At 40.2% G+C, this 13058-nt stretch overlaps 1 protein-coding gene and 1 long non-coding RNA gene across 2 annotated transcripts; one reads left to right on the top strand and one right to left on the bottom strand.

The window, feature by feature from the left end:
- Positions 1-2394: 2394 nt before the first annotated feature.
- Positions 2395-7128, bottom strand: LOC147798790 (uncharacterized). Its single transcript, XR_015425542.1, has 2 exons — positions 6897-7128; positions 2395-4178 (listed from the first exon to the last, which is right to left on the bottom strand). It is a non-coding gene; the product is annotated as an uncharacterized LOC147798790 (long non-coding RNA).
- Positions 7129-7265: 137 nt separating this feature from the next.
- ndufs6 (NADH:ubiquinone oxidoreductase subunit S6) lies at positions 7266-12293 on the top strand. Its single transcript, XM_022228225.2, has 4 exons — positions 7266-7429; positions 9207-9260; positions 10837-10959; positions 11473-12293. Exons 1-4 carry the CDS (start codon positions 7295-7297, stop codon positions 11533-11535), a joined length of 375 nt encoding a protein of 124 aa, XP_022083917.2. The 5' UTR covers positions 7266-7294; the 3' UTR covers positions 11536-12293.
- Positions 12294-13058: the final 765 nt, after the last annotated feature.

Below are 13058 nucleotides of genomic sequence, written 5' to 3'. Positions count from 1 at the left end.
ATTTTCACATTAATATTTCATCACTTCCTGCCAATTTTGCCACCCCTATTTTGTGTACAGTACTGGCTTGGCTTTGCACACTATAAATATTTATGTATTTATTAATGTTGTGTCTGTTATTTTCATAAACCATGTACATAGTCATCAAATATTTATTTCCTGTGTCATAGCAAGGAGCACAGTTACGAGTTTCGGACTGTTGAAGGATTGATGGAGTGATTGAACAAATAAACAGCGAAAGGGGCAACGTTGGACAATTGTCCCGATGACATTTTCAAATGAGTGGCTGCTGCCTGATATATACTTCATTATATTTGCATAATGAGTGGCGTATAGATCTGGAGAAATGTGCAGTCCTCAAACCAGTCTTTTTTGAATGCGCAAATATTGATGTAATGGCTGAAGAAGCCAAAATTAATATAAAAACCACAAATATTAAAAAGACGCAGAGTGCAAGCCTGTCATGTAGACAGTCGCCCATAACCAGAGGGAAAGTAGGAGTCAGTAATTTGATTGTTAATACCTCAAGAGGGCGGCAGATACATTTCATGTACATGTATTCCGTCCAACAATGTGTTTGATTGGGAAGTTGTAAAATTGCCTGGGGTGATTCAAACAAGTCCAGAGGTGAACTGATGTCCAGAGTCCACTGCGTTGCCTAACAGGGTTTCAGCTAGGATTTCACTTTCTGCCTGCCCTTTGCAAGGCAGTGTTCAAATCTTCCAGACTGCTTTCAAGCAACATATTTGGAAACTGATATCCTTTGGTGGTATCTGAATCCATGTTTTCTATGATGGAAGTATACAGATTTATTCACTAGTGTTAAAGGTTTGTGAGGTAATGGGGGGGGTTAAATTTTTTACAAGCAAAAGTTGCCTGTCCTGAACAGGTGGCTAATTGAGATACTGTTAAACCATGGAGAAAGGACACGGGGGTATGAACTGCCCGGGCTTTAACATCTGGCAAATTACTGCTTCCTGATATGTCCATAGCCAGAGCGCAGCGAGCGCTTGCAATGCACCATCTGTTTCACATTTATAAGACCCCTTTGTACCCTATAATCACCATTGCAATGTTTTGCCGCTAATCTGCATCCTTAAAACTTCGTGTACTAAAGTATGGAAAATTGAATTTTCACGCATTTGTTGGTGCTCAGTATGATCTCATAACATCAAATTTCATGCTTGTGTTAGGCAGTGTGCCGTAAATGTTCATGTGCAGCTATTGCCCTTAATGAACACCTTCTTATGGAGTTGTTTTTGAAATAAATATCCGAGTTGTTCATAAAATTTTGTTTCAATTGAATTAATTTTTATTATGGCTTTTATATGGAAGTTTATTTTACAAGATCTCATGATCGCTCCTTGTAATGAAATAGCACATTTTTTTAATGTAGCCAAATTCAAACCAAATCTTTGAAAGCTGAGGTTTTGAAGGGAGAATGGAATCACAAACTTTGCACGGACTATGGAAAAAGGTCATTCACAATGGCAGAAATAGGTCTAACATCAGGGATTTTTCTCTATTTCCTTGTCACAGTGATAAGTTGTAGTTAGTTGCGAGCAAAACACAGCAAGTATCGCTAGGATTTTACTGGTCCCACTTGTCTAGCTAGGCTGCAAGTTATCGGGCATTTTTGGAATGTTTTCTATCATTATTCAGACGCGGCGACGGCGATCATTAGCCCCGAGTGCCAGAGTTGTTACTCCTCTGTCCATCCTCCATGGTTAAACAGTTGATGTGAATCGCTATCTGTAAAATTTTTCCACATACATACAGAAATGTAAACTGGTCAAAATACTGAAGTCAGTTTTTTCTTTCCTCCCTTATTATTACAGATTAAGTGGATGATCAGCTTACATATTGGCGGGGGTCTTCACAAATGCATTTGTCAATTGATATTTCCGTACCTGGTTCTACCTAACTCTACAAAGAATCGTTGAAGCACCACACTATGTTTTTAGCTGAGACCATGGCCCAATTTAACGGCGCTGCAAGCAAGAAGAATCGGTGCTTACAGAGGCAGAAAATTCTGTGCTTACGGCAAACATATTTCACGGGTTAGCGAGGAATTTTGGCTTGTGCGCATGTGTACATCCCGTAACTAAGGATTCTGTGCTTAAAGGGTTAGTGCAGAATTTTTCTGCTAGGGCGGTTAGTGCAGAATGGAGATCATAAGCACAGAATTCTGCAGTAAGCAGTGCCTCGAAATTAGGCCCATCACAAGACCAGACAGTCCTGTCGCAAGTAACAGGGTGAATGGAAAAGAAATGCTTGTAGTGTGTAGATCATTTGAATTGCTTCTGACTTGCATTGGCCTTGTGATGGTCTAACGGGGTCTTAACTACAACAGAACTGCTACATATTCATGACAATCTTTAATCCTGGCAAATGTTTAAAGGCCTACACCGTGTTTTATCATCCATGATACCAAGAATGTTGATGCCAAAATATAGTTCAGTAAGTCAAGCTGGACTATGTGGCAAAGTCTTGGCAATAGAGGGCGCTGTTCATTTTAACAGGGTAAAGACTCCAAGTTATGACAATGAAGAGTTAGATCAAATTTTCATGTGTATCAAGTGAAGAAGTTATAAAACACATTTTTAAACAATACATTAAATGGTCCAGGCAATACAATTACTTTACTACAACCTTGAAGATGCACCTTTGTGATTCAACAAACCTTATTTTCAATTTCTGTCTTGCTACTTCAAAGGGTATTTTTTACGGCTTTTTTGGTTTGTATGCTGATCCAAATTTCCTAGTCGCAAGCAAAACTGTAATGTCATCCCAGGCACCAAGCGTCAATGTTGCAATGATTTCTGCACAAAAAGCGGCAGAATTTTTACAAATATTTTGCCTTTCTAAATTTCCATTTCTTCGGTGATTTATTGTTAACTTTTTATCAGAAATGTTTTTGAAAAAGCAAATTTTGGGTTCAAAATTTGAATCTAAAAACAAGTACACTGAACAGTGTCTTCCCTTGTTTAAAGTACATGTAGCTTTTATACATAGAAGATGATAGTGATGCCTAGAAAATGTTTCTGGAAAAAATTCATTGCAGAGGGGCTTTTAACCTTCCTTAATTGGTACTCTAAGACTACAATTTTCAAAATAACACTGGCATCATGTACTCTGACAGGCTAATAAATTATTCCCATGTGCATAAAATTTGAGGCAAAAATTTCAGAGCCTTCTTACATCCCTGCTCATCTGTTTCACATACACTTTTAGACACAGTAACACAGAAAAAATCCTTGTATTCGTCCATTCATGTCTTACCACTTCCTGCCGGGGGCATTCATGAATGTTAATTCTGCTGGGCCGGATTATTTTTCATTTTTTTCTGTTTTTAAAATTATTTAAAAATTCATCTCATGTGCACCCACACAAAGAACTGTCTGGTCTACTCTAATCTGACAGACGACATCTATTGACACCGAGTATTTCAGCCAGACCTGTCGCCTTGTAAAAAGAGCCCAGAAAGTGCGGTGTTGGCGTCTTTTCAATAGGGGCCAGATTAGCATGCAGCGGTACTGTGTTGTCAAGAGTGACAAATCCCTATATTGTGGGTAAGGCAGTATGCTAGTGGGGAAGGAGGTATGGCAAACAATACTTGGCACATTCACCAGTCACTAATTGTGATCGTAACTATGTGATGAAGATGACTGTACAATATAAACTGCAAAGGACAGACAAAAGTAAACTGAGGGTAAATGAATTGGGCTAAGACTAGTCTAGGTTATTCACCCTCCAATATCCTCTTCGGTGCCTCCAACAACACTAGTCTTCCACTCAAGTCACTTTTTGTGTACCACTCACAGTACTAGCCCTGTCTCTGCTTGTGGCGCGGATGGGTCTTGCATATGACAAACAGGCGGCCTTTCCTTCGGACAAAGTAGCAATCTTTGCACCGCCGCTTCAAAGAAGATTTCGTCTTGAAAGAGTTTGTCAGCTGTGTCAGAGGAGACGGCGCCCTAAGGAGCAGGCTTCTGAGAAAGGGACTCTGTGACCCAGCTGAACATTTGGAGATTCCACATGCTCCTAACAGGTTGTGTTGTAGCAAACTGAAGCCAGGATTTGTCAGCAGTGTGTGAGTGGGACGTGTTCTGGAAAACATCCCGTTCAGTGCTGGGGCAAGTAACCTCAGAAGCGACATGGTGAATCTTCTCTGAAATCTGAGGAGGGAAGAGTCAATAAATGGTCATCTTTGAAATGTGATCAGTGGTTTCAAAGGACTCAAAACAGAGTGCACCCCTAGTTACCTACTCAGACTTCAAAATTGCTTGGACTGGGCCTCAAAGCAATGCCCAAAAATGTACATGTACACCACTGAAATGTTGGGTGCAATCTACACAATTAGCATGATTGATCAATCATGCTATGCTACAGTGATAGCGCCTGGTCATGATCACTGCTGCACAAAATCTCAGAGTTTACTTCCCCTTTTAACAAAAAATAAATTGTCTACAGCCATGAATTAGGAAGAAAAGGCGATGGGCTGATATGAGGGATTGACAGATCAAATCGTGATCATACAAGAATGAAGATCAGAGTTTTCATTCACCAACCATGCCAACTGCCAAGTAGCCCAAAGTAGCAGGGCTGCTACCTAGATGGAAATATCCAGGCCATAAGCTCATGACACATTTGGGGAGCTTCACATTATACCTCTCTCTCTCATGACATCACTTCTTACTGTTAAACTGCCATGTGCATCGGTATGTTGGATGTCAAAGTTTCATGACGTACATCAGCTGTGCCATATTTGAAAGATACTTGGATCAACAAGACTGATGTGAAGTTTATTCCTTGTTCGACGTTTGACATTCAATGTTGAAAACATAAATGTTTGATATTCAACGTAAACAGTTTGACATTCAGGATGCACGCCCCTTGAAACGATGGAGTGCAAAAAGAGACAAAAAAAACTAGCTGCGCCCACCATGCACATCCATTCGAATGTACCTTATTTAAATTGTACATGCCATTTCACCATGATGTATACACAAACAACTCTCTCCCACAGGGCAAGGGGTTTTCTGGCATCAAACAAGCCCTCAAATGTAAGTGACCTTTTTTACAGCAACATAATTACTTGAGGGAAAAACAGTCAGTTATACTTGCTGTTTTCTTCGAAACTATTTCAGTCAATCAAGCCCATGCCCCGGGTCTAAACTTTCAAAGTATTTCAGTAGTTTAGCGACCCTGCTGCATCCATTTCAACCAGGGCAACACAGTTTTCTGTGGTCAAAACTCAAGTTTTGTCAGTGTATTTCACTTGCAAACCAAGAAAAAGAATGCATCACATCAAACAAACAAAATACCCAAACCCCATGCCCTACCTCAAGATTCCATTGAAGCTAATCTCATTGTTCTCCTCAATCAACGATGACGTTTTAGGGGCAAACAAGCCCTCAAATGTAGGTGGCACAGTCTGTTTTTTGCCCCTTTTCCACCTCATCATTTCTAGGAATGTGCATCCTGAGTGCTCGCCAAATTTAACTGTTACTTTAATGTTGAACATCTAATGGTTACTTGTTCAACACTGAATGTCGAATGTCAAACAAGGAATAAGCAACCAACTTCAGCCTTGTATCAACAAGTGTACTTGTATACCACACTTTCATAGAGCACTGGCTCAATTCGCGCACATGCAACTGATGGATTTGAACATGCAGTTGCCTTTTTCCTACGAAAACGGTGTGCGTTAAGACTGCATAGGAGGCCCGACGATATGTTTTAAATGTGTTTTACTTAGGCCCCTACAACCATCTGCTGATCGGTACCTAAACACCCTCGAAAATGTCCGACTGCTATTAACCACAGGCCTACGTTCCGAATGTTAATGAGTTAAGAGTATTTCAGATTTTTTTGGAAACCAAAGGAATTCCTCAGTTTTTTGTCATGTGACATTAGGGGCTTGTTTGTTTCACAAGGATCTGGATCTCAGTGATCCTAACGCTGGTTTACACCATACATTATGCAGGTTTTGATGTCTGTAATTTAACAAACGACGGACCACTGATCGTGATTCGTGATCTAGATTTATGTGAGACACACACGGCCAATGTGATACCAGACCCTTGAATCAAACGAAAGTAACCTTAGTCAGGTTCACTTCTGGCCCCACAAATAGGGCTGTAGTGGCTCTCTTTTACAATCTGTCTCTTATCTGTCGCCACCACAGCCCTACTTCCAACAAACGAGCGCTACCTTCGTTTTCCAAAATGGCGGTGCCCGTGGTCAGCATGTAATACTACAGGCCGGGTTTTTCAAGGCGCCATACATCAGAAAATTTACAATTTTGGAAAGCTAAAAGCTGCTCGTATGAAAGTCCAATCTCTGAGGAATACGCCAGTGTAAGTAAAATTGTCGAGCCATTCTCATTTCAGAAGAAAGGCCTGTTAGGATTCAAAGTTTGTAACAATCCTGCAGTTTGGATGTCTGGCATTTAAGACATGCCTTGAAGTAGGGCTGTGGTAGCGACAGATAAGAGACTGATTGTAAAAGGCAGCCACTACAGCCCTATTTGTGGGGCTAGTTCACTTCATGCCAACAACATGAACAACAAAATCTCCTACATGTTGTAAGCTTAAACCATGCTTAACCCTCTCCCCAGCTCATACCCCCTGAACTGTGGGGTCCAACGTCTGCCCCGTTATTACGTGGTAGCGGGGCGGACATCGGACCCTACAGTTCTGGGGGTAGGCCTACCCGGCTCCCAGAAATATGCTTACCACTGTAGTACTAGTAGTAGGCCCTATGTAGAAAATGTAAACAAAATGAAATATTATTAGGACCTACAGTTTAAAAGGAACTGAGCACCAGGGGCCTAGCACTAGCTGGTAGGCCGAGGCCAGGTAGGTCTTTGATATGTCAATTGTTATGCATACCTCACGTCGTTTGCTCGCAGATGGCTACTGTGAGTAAATTAGCCTACTGAATGCACAGGCCTCCATGCATATTTGCACTGTTGCAGCACTGGTTCAACCACTGTGCGCTCGAGATAGCCTCGTGCACTGGTCAGAACCAAAGATTCGTATAGCGCTGCGTAGCTTTGAGAGCAACCTCCTTGCTGGGTGACCTGACTTAAATGTAGTCCAATGTGCCAAATTATAACTTGATATTTAACTAATCATAAAATTTTGAAATAACAATAACTGTGTCAAAATCTTTTTATATTGTATAAGTTTAGGCCTATACACCAGTGTAGGGAACTTTGAAAGAGAAATTCTCATTGCAGTGGTGGAAATAAAAATTTGGCATTGAACGAGACCAAACTATTTTCAAGATGGCAGCTTTCAGATGTGTTTTCAGACTTTCTTCTTTACGACCGCAATTTTGTCGTTCCCCGGCAATTTTGCGTCAGTTTTCGCCAAGTTCAAGATACTGCACTGTAACGGAAACAGTAACACACACTGGACAGGTATGCTCACTTGATTTCATTGTTGTATTAGTATTACAAATTGGACTTAAGTTAGGGCCCAGATCTAGGCCCAGATTGTGCCGGTTCTGGCCGCGAGATGGCGCTCTTCTTCATGCTTTACTAGTTTCAAAACAAACTCTGCAAGACCTATTTTGTCCACAAAGACTCCCACGTCCTAGGCCTGGTAATGCCTGGGAGGCCAATAAATTTTTTGGATTTTTTTTTCTCTTTTATTTTTGAAGTGATCTTGGAGAGGATGTGATGAGGTGATAAGTAATTCTGTGATTTAACTTAACGTGGATTCCATCGGACTGTACAGAGCAACGAAAAATAGATTTGAAGCGGGAGTGTTGTGAGACCACTATTGTACACGTGTAATGCAGAGCAAACTGTGATTATTTTGTACACAAAAATATGTGTGGACATGGTGGAGTTTAAGTTAAAAGCTCAAACTTACTGTTTTTGTAAAATATTTGTTCTTATTCTTACCTTATTTCAATTAATTAAATGCTGGCTTCACTTAAATATTTTAGAAATTTTTAAAGTGGAAATTAAAGGAGCTACAGTGTGCAGAAAAAGACGAATTTTAATCATAATTCCTATTAAGAAAATGAGTTTCCAAGAATGTATTTTTTTTTGCATTGGGGAGATGTTGATTTATATAACGGGTTTTGCCCTTACCCAACGTATAATATTGAAAAGCACTGTATGCTCAGTGCTTGTCCGAGAGCTTGCGAAGCTTGTGAATTTTTCGCAAGCTCTCAGACAAGCACTGAGCATACAGTGTTTATCAATATTATACTTTGGGTAAGGGCAAAACCCGTTATATGAAATAAGTTTCCAAATAAAAAGCGCCCTCACTCATTTGCCAATGCCAATTTTTCCACTTTTTCGTTTTCCGACCCTCCCTCCTCCCCCATATTAAGTGACAGAAAAGGAAAGAGTTCCATATTCGGAGTTCCATATTCGGAGTTCCATATTCGGATGACACCCTGTGCAAAAACCCTATGGGACTGGTCTGAAAAATTCTAAATGTTTTCTCAGTAAAGGACTTGGTATTTTCCCTCCTAAATTGAACCTTTCTGGACATGTTTTTGCTTTCTGACGGCTTAGTAATAGGTCACTGTAGAATAATTACTGGCATCCGTAGGTGGAACTCTTCCCACTTCCATGCACATTGTATCTGAGCATGTCACTAATGCTGCACAAAATTTGATGTAGCACGCTTGTGATTTGGGCACGCAATGTAAATCACCTGTATTGTTATGCATCTATTAATGAGACAAATGTACATTTTGAATGAATTATGGAAAGATTTTACTTTAATTCCCCAAAATTGTTGCCTTTTTTCTGCACCAGTTTGAAGAATAATTCAAAAAGAATGAGTCTTAAGAGAACATAACGCTCCTCTTCAATGGGTGAAAACCTTTTTCATTTAATTGTATTGAAAAGTGTACTATCAAACTATTTAAAGCGAGGGTGCCATATGGTGTGAAATCAATGAGGGAAGATACTGCTTACAGATTTTCGGTTTAAATTGTAATTCCAAAGTTTGTCCATTGAGAATACAAATTAGTTTTTCACTGTTCCATTGTCACATACTGACACAGTAGCGAAGAACCGAAGAATAGAAAATTTGCGACAGCAGCCAGCCAGTGTGACTGGCATGGTGCAGAATAATGTTTGATATTGGTCTCAAGATTTTCTTTTACTAGGTACATGTATAAGTGTGTATAGGTTCCTGCGTACTCACTCGTCTTTGTCATTCTACCTTTAGGCCTTTGATGAGGGTGATTACAGGAGACTAAGGTACATCCAGAGAGAGAAGGAGGTGAGTATGGTGAGCGGATGGGTAGAGAGGTCTGGCTCCACTCTATGCAATTTCTTAGTTTCATAACTTTTAAGGCCAAAAAACTAGTTCTGCTTCTGGTTACGCGACCGATCCTAAATTTTTGGCGCAACTGAAAATTTATATCGGTAAGTTAGAAAAACACATTTAAAAATTAAAAAAAAAAGAAAAAACAAATCCTGTCTTTCATGTCTTCACAAAACACCTCACAAGAACTCTTTCATACCTAAAAGAATGTATTTTTTGTTTGCCTGCCTACATTCACCACATTTGAAAAGAAAGTCCCGTTATTTTTGCAAGTTCTTGTCGCATTTTGCTATCGCGGTGGTGAAAACAAGCACAGCACGCAATTTTGCTTGATGCACAGAAGCAAGGCTTCACTGGTTCCTGCTCGCCGCACCACTGCCAAAGAAGGCATGATGGTAACGCAGCAACCAGTCCATGCATTGTGGTCAAAATAGTATTGTACAAGTACCGTACATACACGCAACTCTACAGCTGCACATCGGAAAAAAAATGATGTCGCAGGAAGATTTCTACAAGTTAACTCCCATAACTTGATCTGTTGTCTTTATATGTATTTTTTGTGTTCACAAATTTAATTTGAGGTTATATTGCTCGTACTTAACGATCGGACTTGACGCGATGAACTGTAAAGGTTTCATTGGTGTCTGTGGAAGATAACACTAAACTGGCATAGTTAGAAAATAATACCAGCCGACATACCAGAGCAGGTGCCTGCAGCACGTGTATGAGCTGTATGCACGACCGACCGTGCAGTGAACAGAATGTTTCGCCGTTACGTGTGCGTTTGGCACACGAGCCCGGCCGCACGGACTGTGGAATTATATCGTGAACTCAAAAGTGCTGCGCCAGTGATTTGAAACACGACTCATAAAATGTGATGAAAGTTTTGAAATGTGGCAAAGTTCCTCAAATGACCGCTATCCAGCCGGGCCATCGTTTGGGGAGAATGCATTGGCCTGATGAATTTTTTGATGGCCCCTGGCCAGCAGACCACCGTTAATTTCAACCCCTGCTTTGGTATAAGCTCTGTGATCCATACATGGACAGAAAAGGGGGCTTGTATGCATTATTATCATTGATCTCCCTCTGAGTGGCATGCTGGCTAGGTGTATTTGTTCATGTAGGTGTAGCAGAAAGTGCGTGCACATTGCTTACCTGCGGTGGGCATTCTTTCGTGTACGTGTAGTTAAAGAAAACTTAGAGAAAAATCCCCATTTTTCTGGCACTGTGAGCACTCTTTCAAGCCAGATTTTTGCTGATGTTTCTTTGACTAGTCCTCTTCATTTTGCTTGTGATAACCCTTTCCTGTGATTGGCTCGAATTTCCTTTTTTTTTTTTTTAGAGAGGGGGGTTACTTGTAGCACCAGGGCAGTTGATTGTTGTTTAAGTACTGCGGCCAAGGACAAACATGTGTTTTTAGTATTTACCGCAAGTTGTTGGGAAAGCTCTGAAAAATGTCGTTTTAGATGGGCCATGTTTGTTTTTTTGGTTGTGTAGACTACACTGAGCAGTCCCTTTATTTTTATTGAAGGTGAATGAGAAATTTGCAATCGATCTTGTCAATGAAGAGCCACCAAAGGAAATAGCAGCCAGCAGTGTGTGGTGTGACGGAGGCGATCCCTCGACAGGCCATCCCAGAGTCTACATCAACCTCGTAAGTGCCACGTGTTTAGAGCATTGTAGGAACCTGGAAATATTACACCCCCAAACCAAAAATCAACCTCAGTGCTCTTTTTTGTTTTGAGAAGCACCCAGACATCCTTAAAGTACACCTAAAATATTGAGGATGTTTACCGACATTCTGTCAATTCAATATTTTACTTTGCCGTTAGAATTTCCTTACTCCTGCATTTGAATCAATATCTTATCTCCACAATTTTTTAAAGTGTGTAAACTTGTACCTCTTTGGTAGAAAACTAAATAGAAAAGACATTTTCTGATTAAGTTAATCCAGTTTAAAAATTGCTTTAAGATGGTTTCTTGCCTTTACCAAGAAATGTCTTTGGATTTTTTTTACAGTTTGTCTTTTTTCCCTTCAGTTCTGTAGCCTCTTGGCTATATTACATGTACATCTGATGCCCTGTCATCTTAAAAAGGAAGATTTTATTTTTATTTGATGCTTCCCAATTTGTTTTTTGGTGTTTTTTTGTTTTGTCTGTCTTGCCAGGACAAGCCAGGACCCCATGCTTGTGGCTACTGTGGTTTGCGATACATCCAGAAGGCTCATTGACACAACCAGAAGAAGTTTATTTAGCAGAAAGAAATTAGAGGAATTACAGTGTATAAGGTTCAGATTTTCCATCATCAATTAATGATGGACTGTTTTTTACACTCACATGCCAGCGTTCAGTGAAAAATGGTTATTTTGAAGCAATTCGTTCTGGAGAAACATGGCCACGGGTTTGTTGCTTGCTTCTACACGTGAGCCTGGATGGCTGAATGTACAATGCATAAATGTACAGTCCGTCCTTCCATTTCTCAGTCTTCTTCAACAAAGACAAAGCTTGTTGTATCAGCGTTTCGACAGGCATGAATTTATGAAAAGAAGCTTACAAGCAGATTCCCACAGTGATAGAATGTTTCCTTAGGAGTTTAAAACTATTAAAACAATTGAGTCTGAATGCTTTGACGAGACTGTTCATTACTCACAAAAGCTAACACAATGCGTATGTGTAATTATGAGTGGACGAAAACTTACTCTTTGTAAAACACGTTTTAGGGCCATTTAAAAAAAAACTAGATCGAGCTGATATACGAAAGAAATTTTGTTCCTTTCTTGGAGGACTCACATGTGCCGGTGGTACACAGGTGAGTGTGTTATTGGGTTCTAAACAAACCAATACTTGTAGGAAAATGTTGCTTGTGTGTCTTCCCAGAGATCCACACATTTGTCACTGATTAAGAGCGTGAGAAATGAAAGTCTGTGACAACCAATTAGAGTTGCTGTTTTATGTACATATGAAATAAAGTCTTTAGGCCCTATCTTCATTTCATGGCTCCATGAATTGATTTTATATCTGCATCGGTTCTCGTGATATACGTGCTTGTAATTCGGCCTGCGTGATTAAACATTTGGACAATACAGAGATCCTTACATCGAGGAAAAATAGGCTTCAGCCATTCGTTCAGGTATGACCGATGAGGGTTTCGGCTACCGTAGTGTATGTCTATCACTTGCTTCTCCTTTGGGACCTAAATGGTACGCTGTATATACTAGTACACTACATGTAGTTGGCAAAGCATCCATCAGGAAACGTCACACCAACTTTGCTTGGGTATAGATATCCTTTGAATGGCTTGTTTCAATCCTCGGTTGTCCTTGGGGGGAAAAAACGTAGTTGTTTTGTATTTGTGTTTTTTCCTGGAGTGCTCGGATATTGGTAGTGAAAACAGGTCTCTGCAGGTACATCTTTTGTGTTATTCAGTATCTTACTGAGCAAACTTTATCTGCTTATTTTTCGTTTTTCAAGGGTAAATAAGCCATCTATGGTCTTGATTGCTTTCTGAAAACATTTTGTTCATTGTGTCCACCTTGGATGTACTGTCACCAATCAAGCCTGCAATGCCATAGTTTTCATTTCGAAGGCTTTTGATGTATGCCCAGAAGGCATGAGGATTCAATTTCAAATTTTAAATCAGGTGCTTTCTGACGTAGGTGTGGCTTCACGAAGGTTAATGTTCATGCTTTTCCAAGCTTGTATGAAGCTATCCCAGACTTATCCAGATTTCTGTGTTTCTTGTATAACCGGCGAT

The sequence above is a fragment of the Acanthaster planci genome, linkage group LG06, assembly GCF_054643075.1.
Source record: "Acanthaster planci isolate LZ-2023a linkage group LG06, COTS_SCS, whole genome shotgun sequence".
NCBI classification, from domain to species: Eukaryota; Metazoa; Echinodermata; class Asteroidea; order Valvatida; family Acanthasteridae; genus Acanthaster; species Acanthaster planci.
Note: the sequence above shows the minus strand (reverse complement) of the source record. Positions and strands in the feature narration are given on the sequence as shown.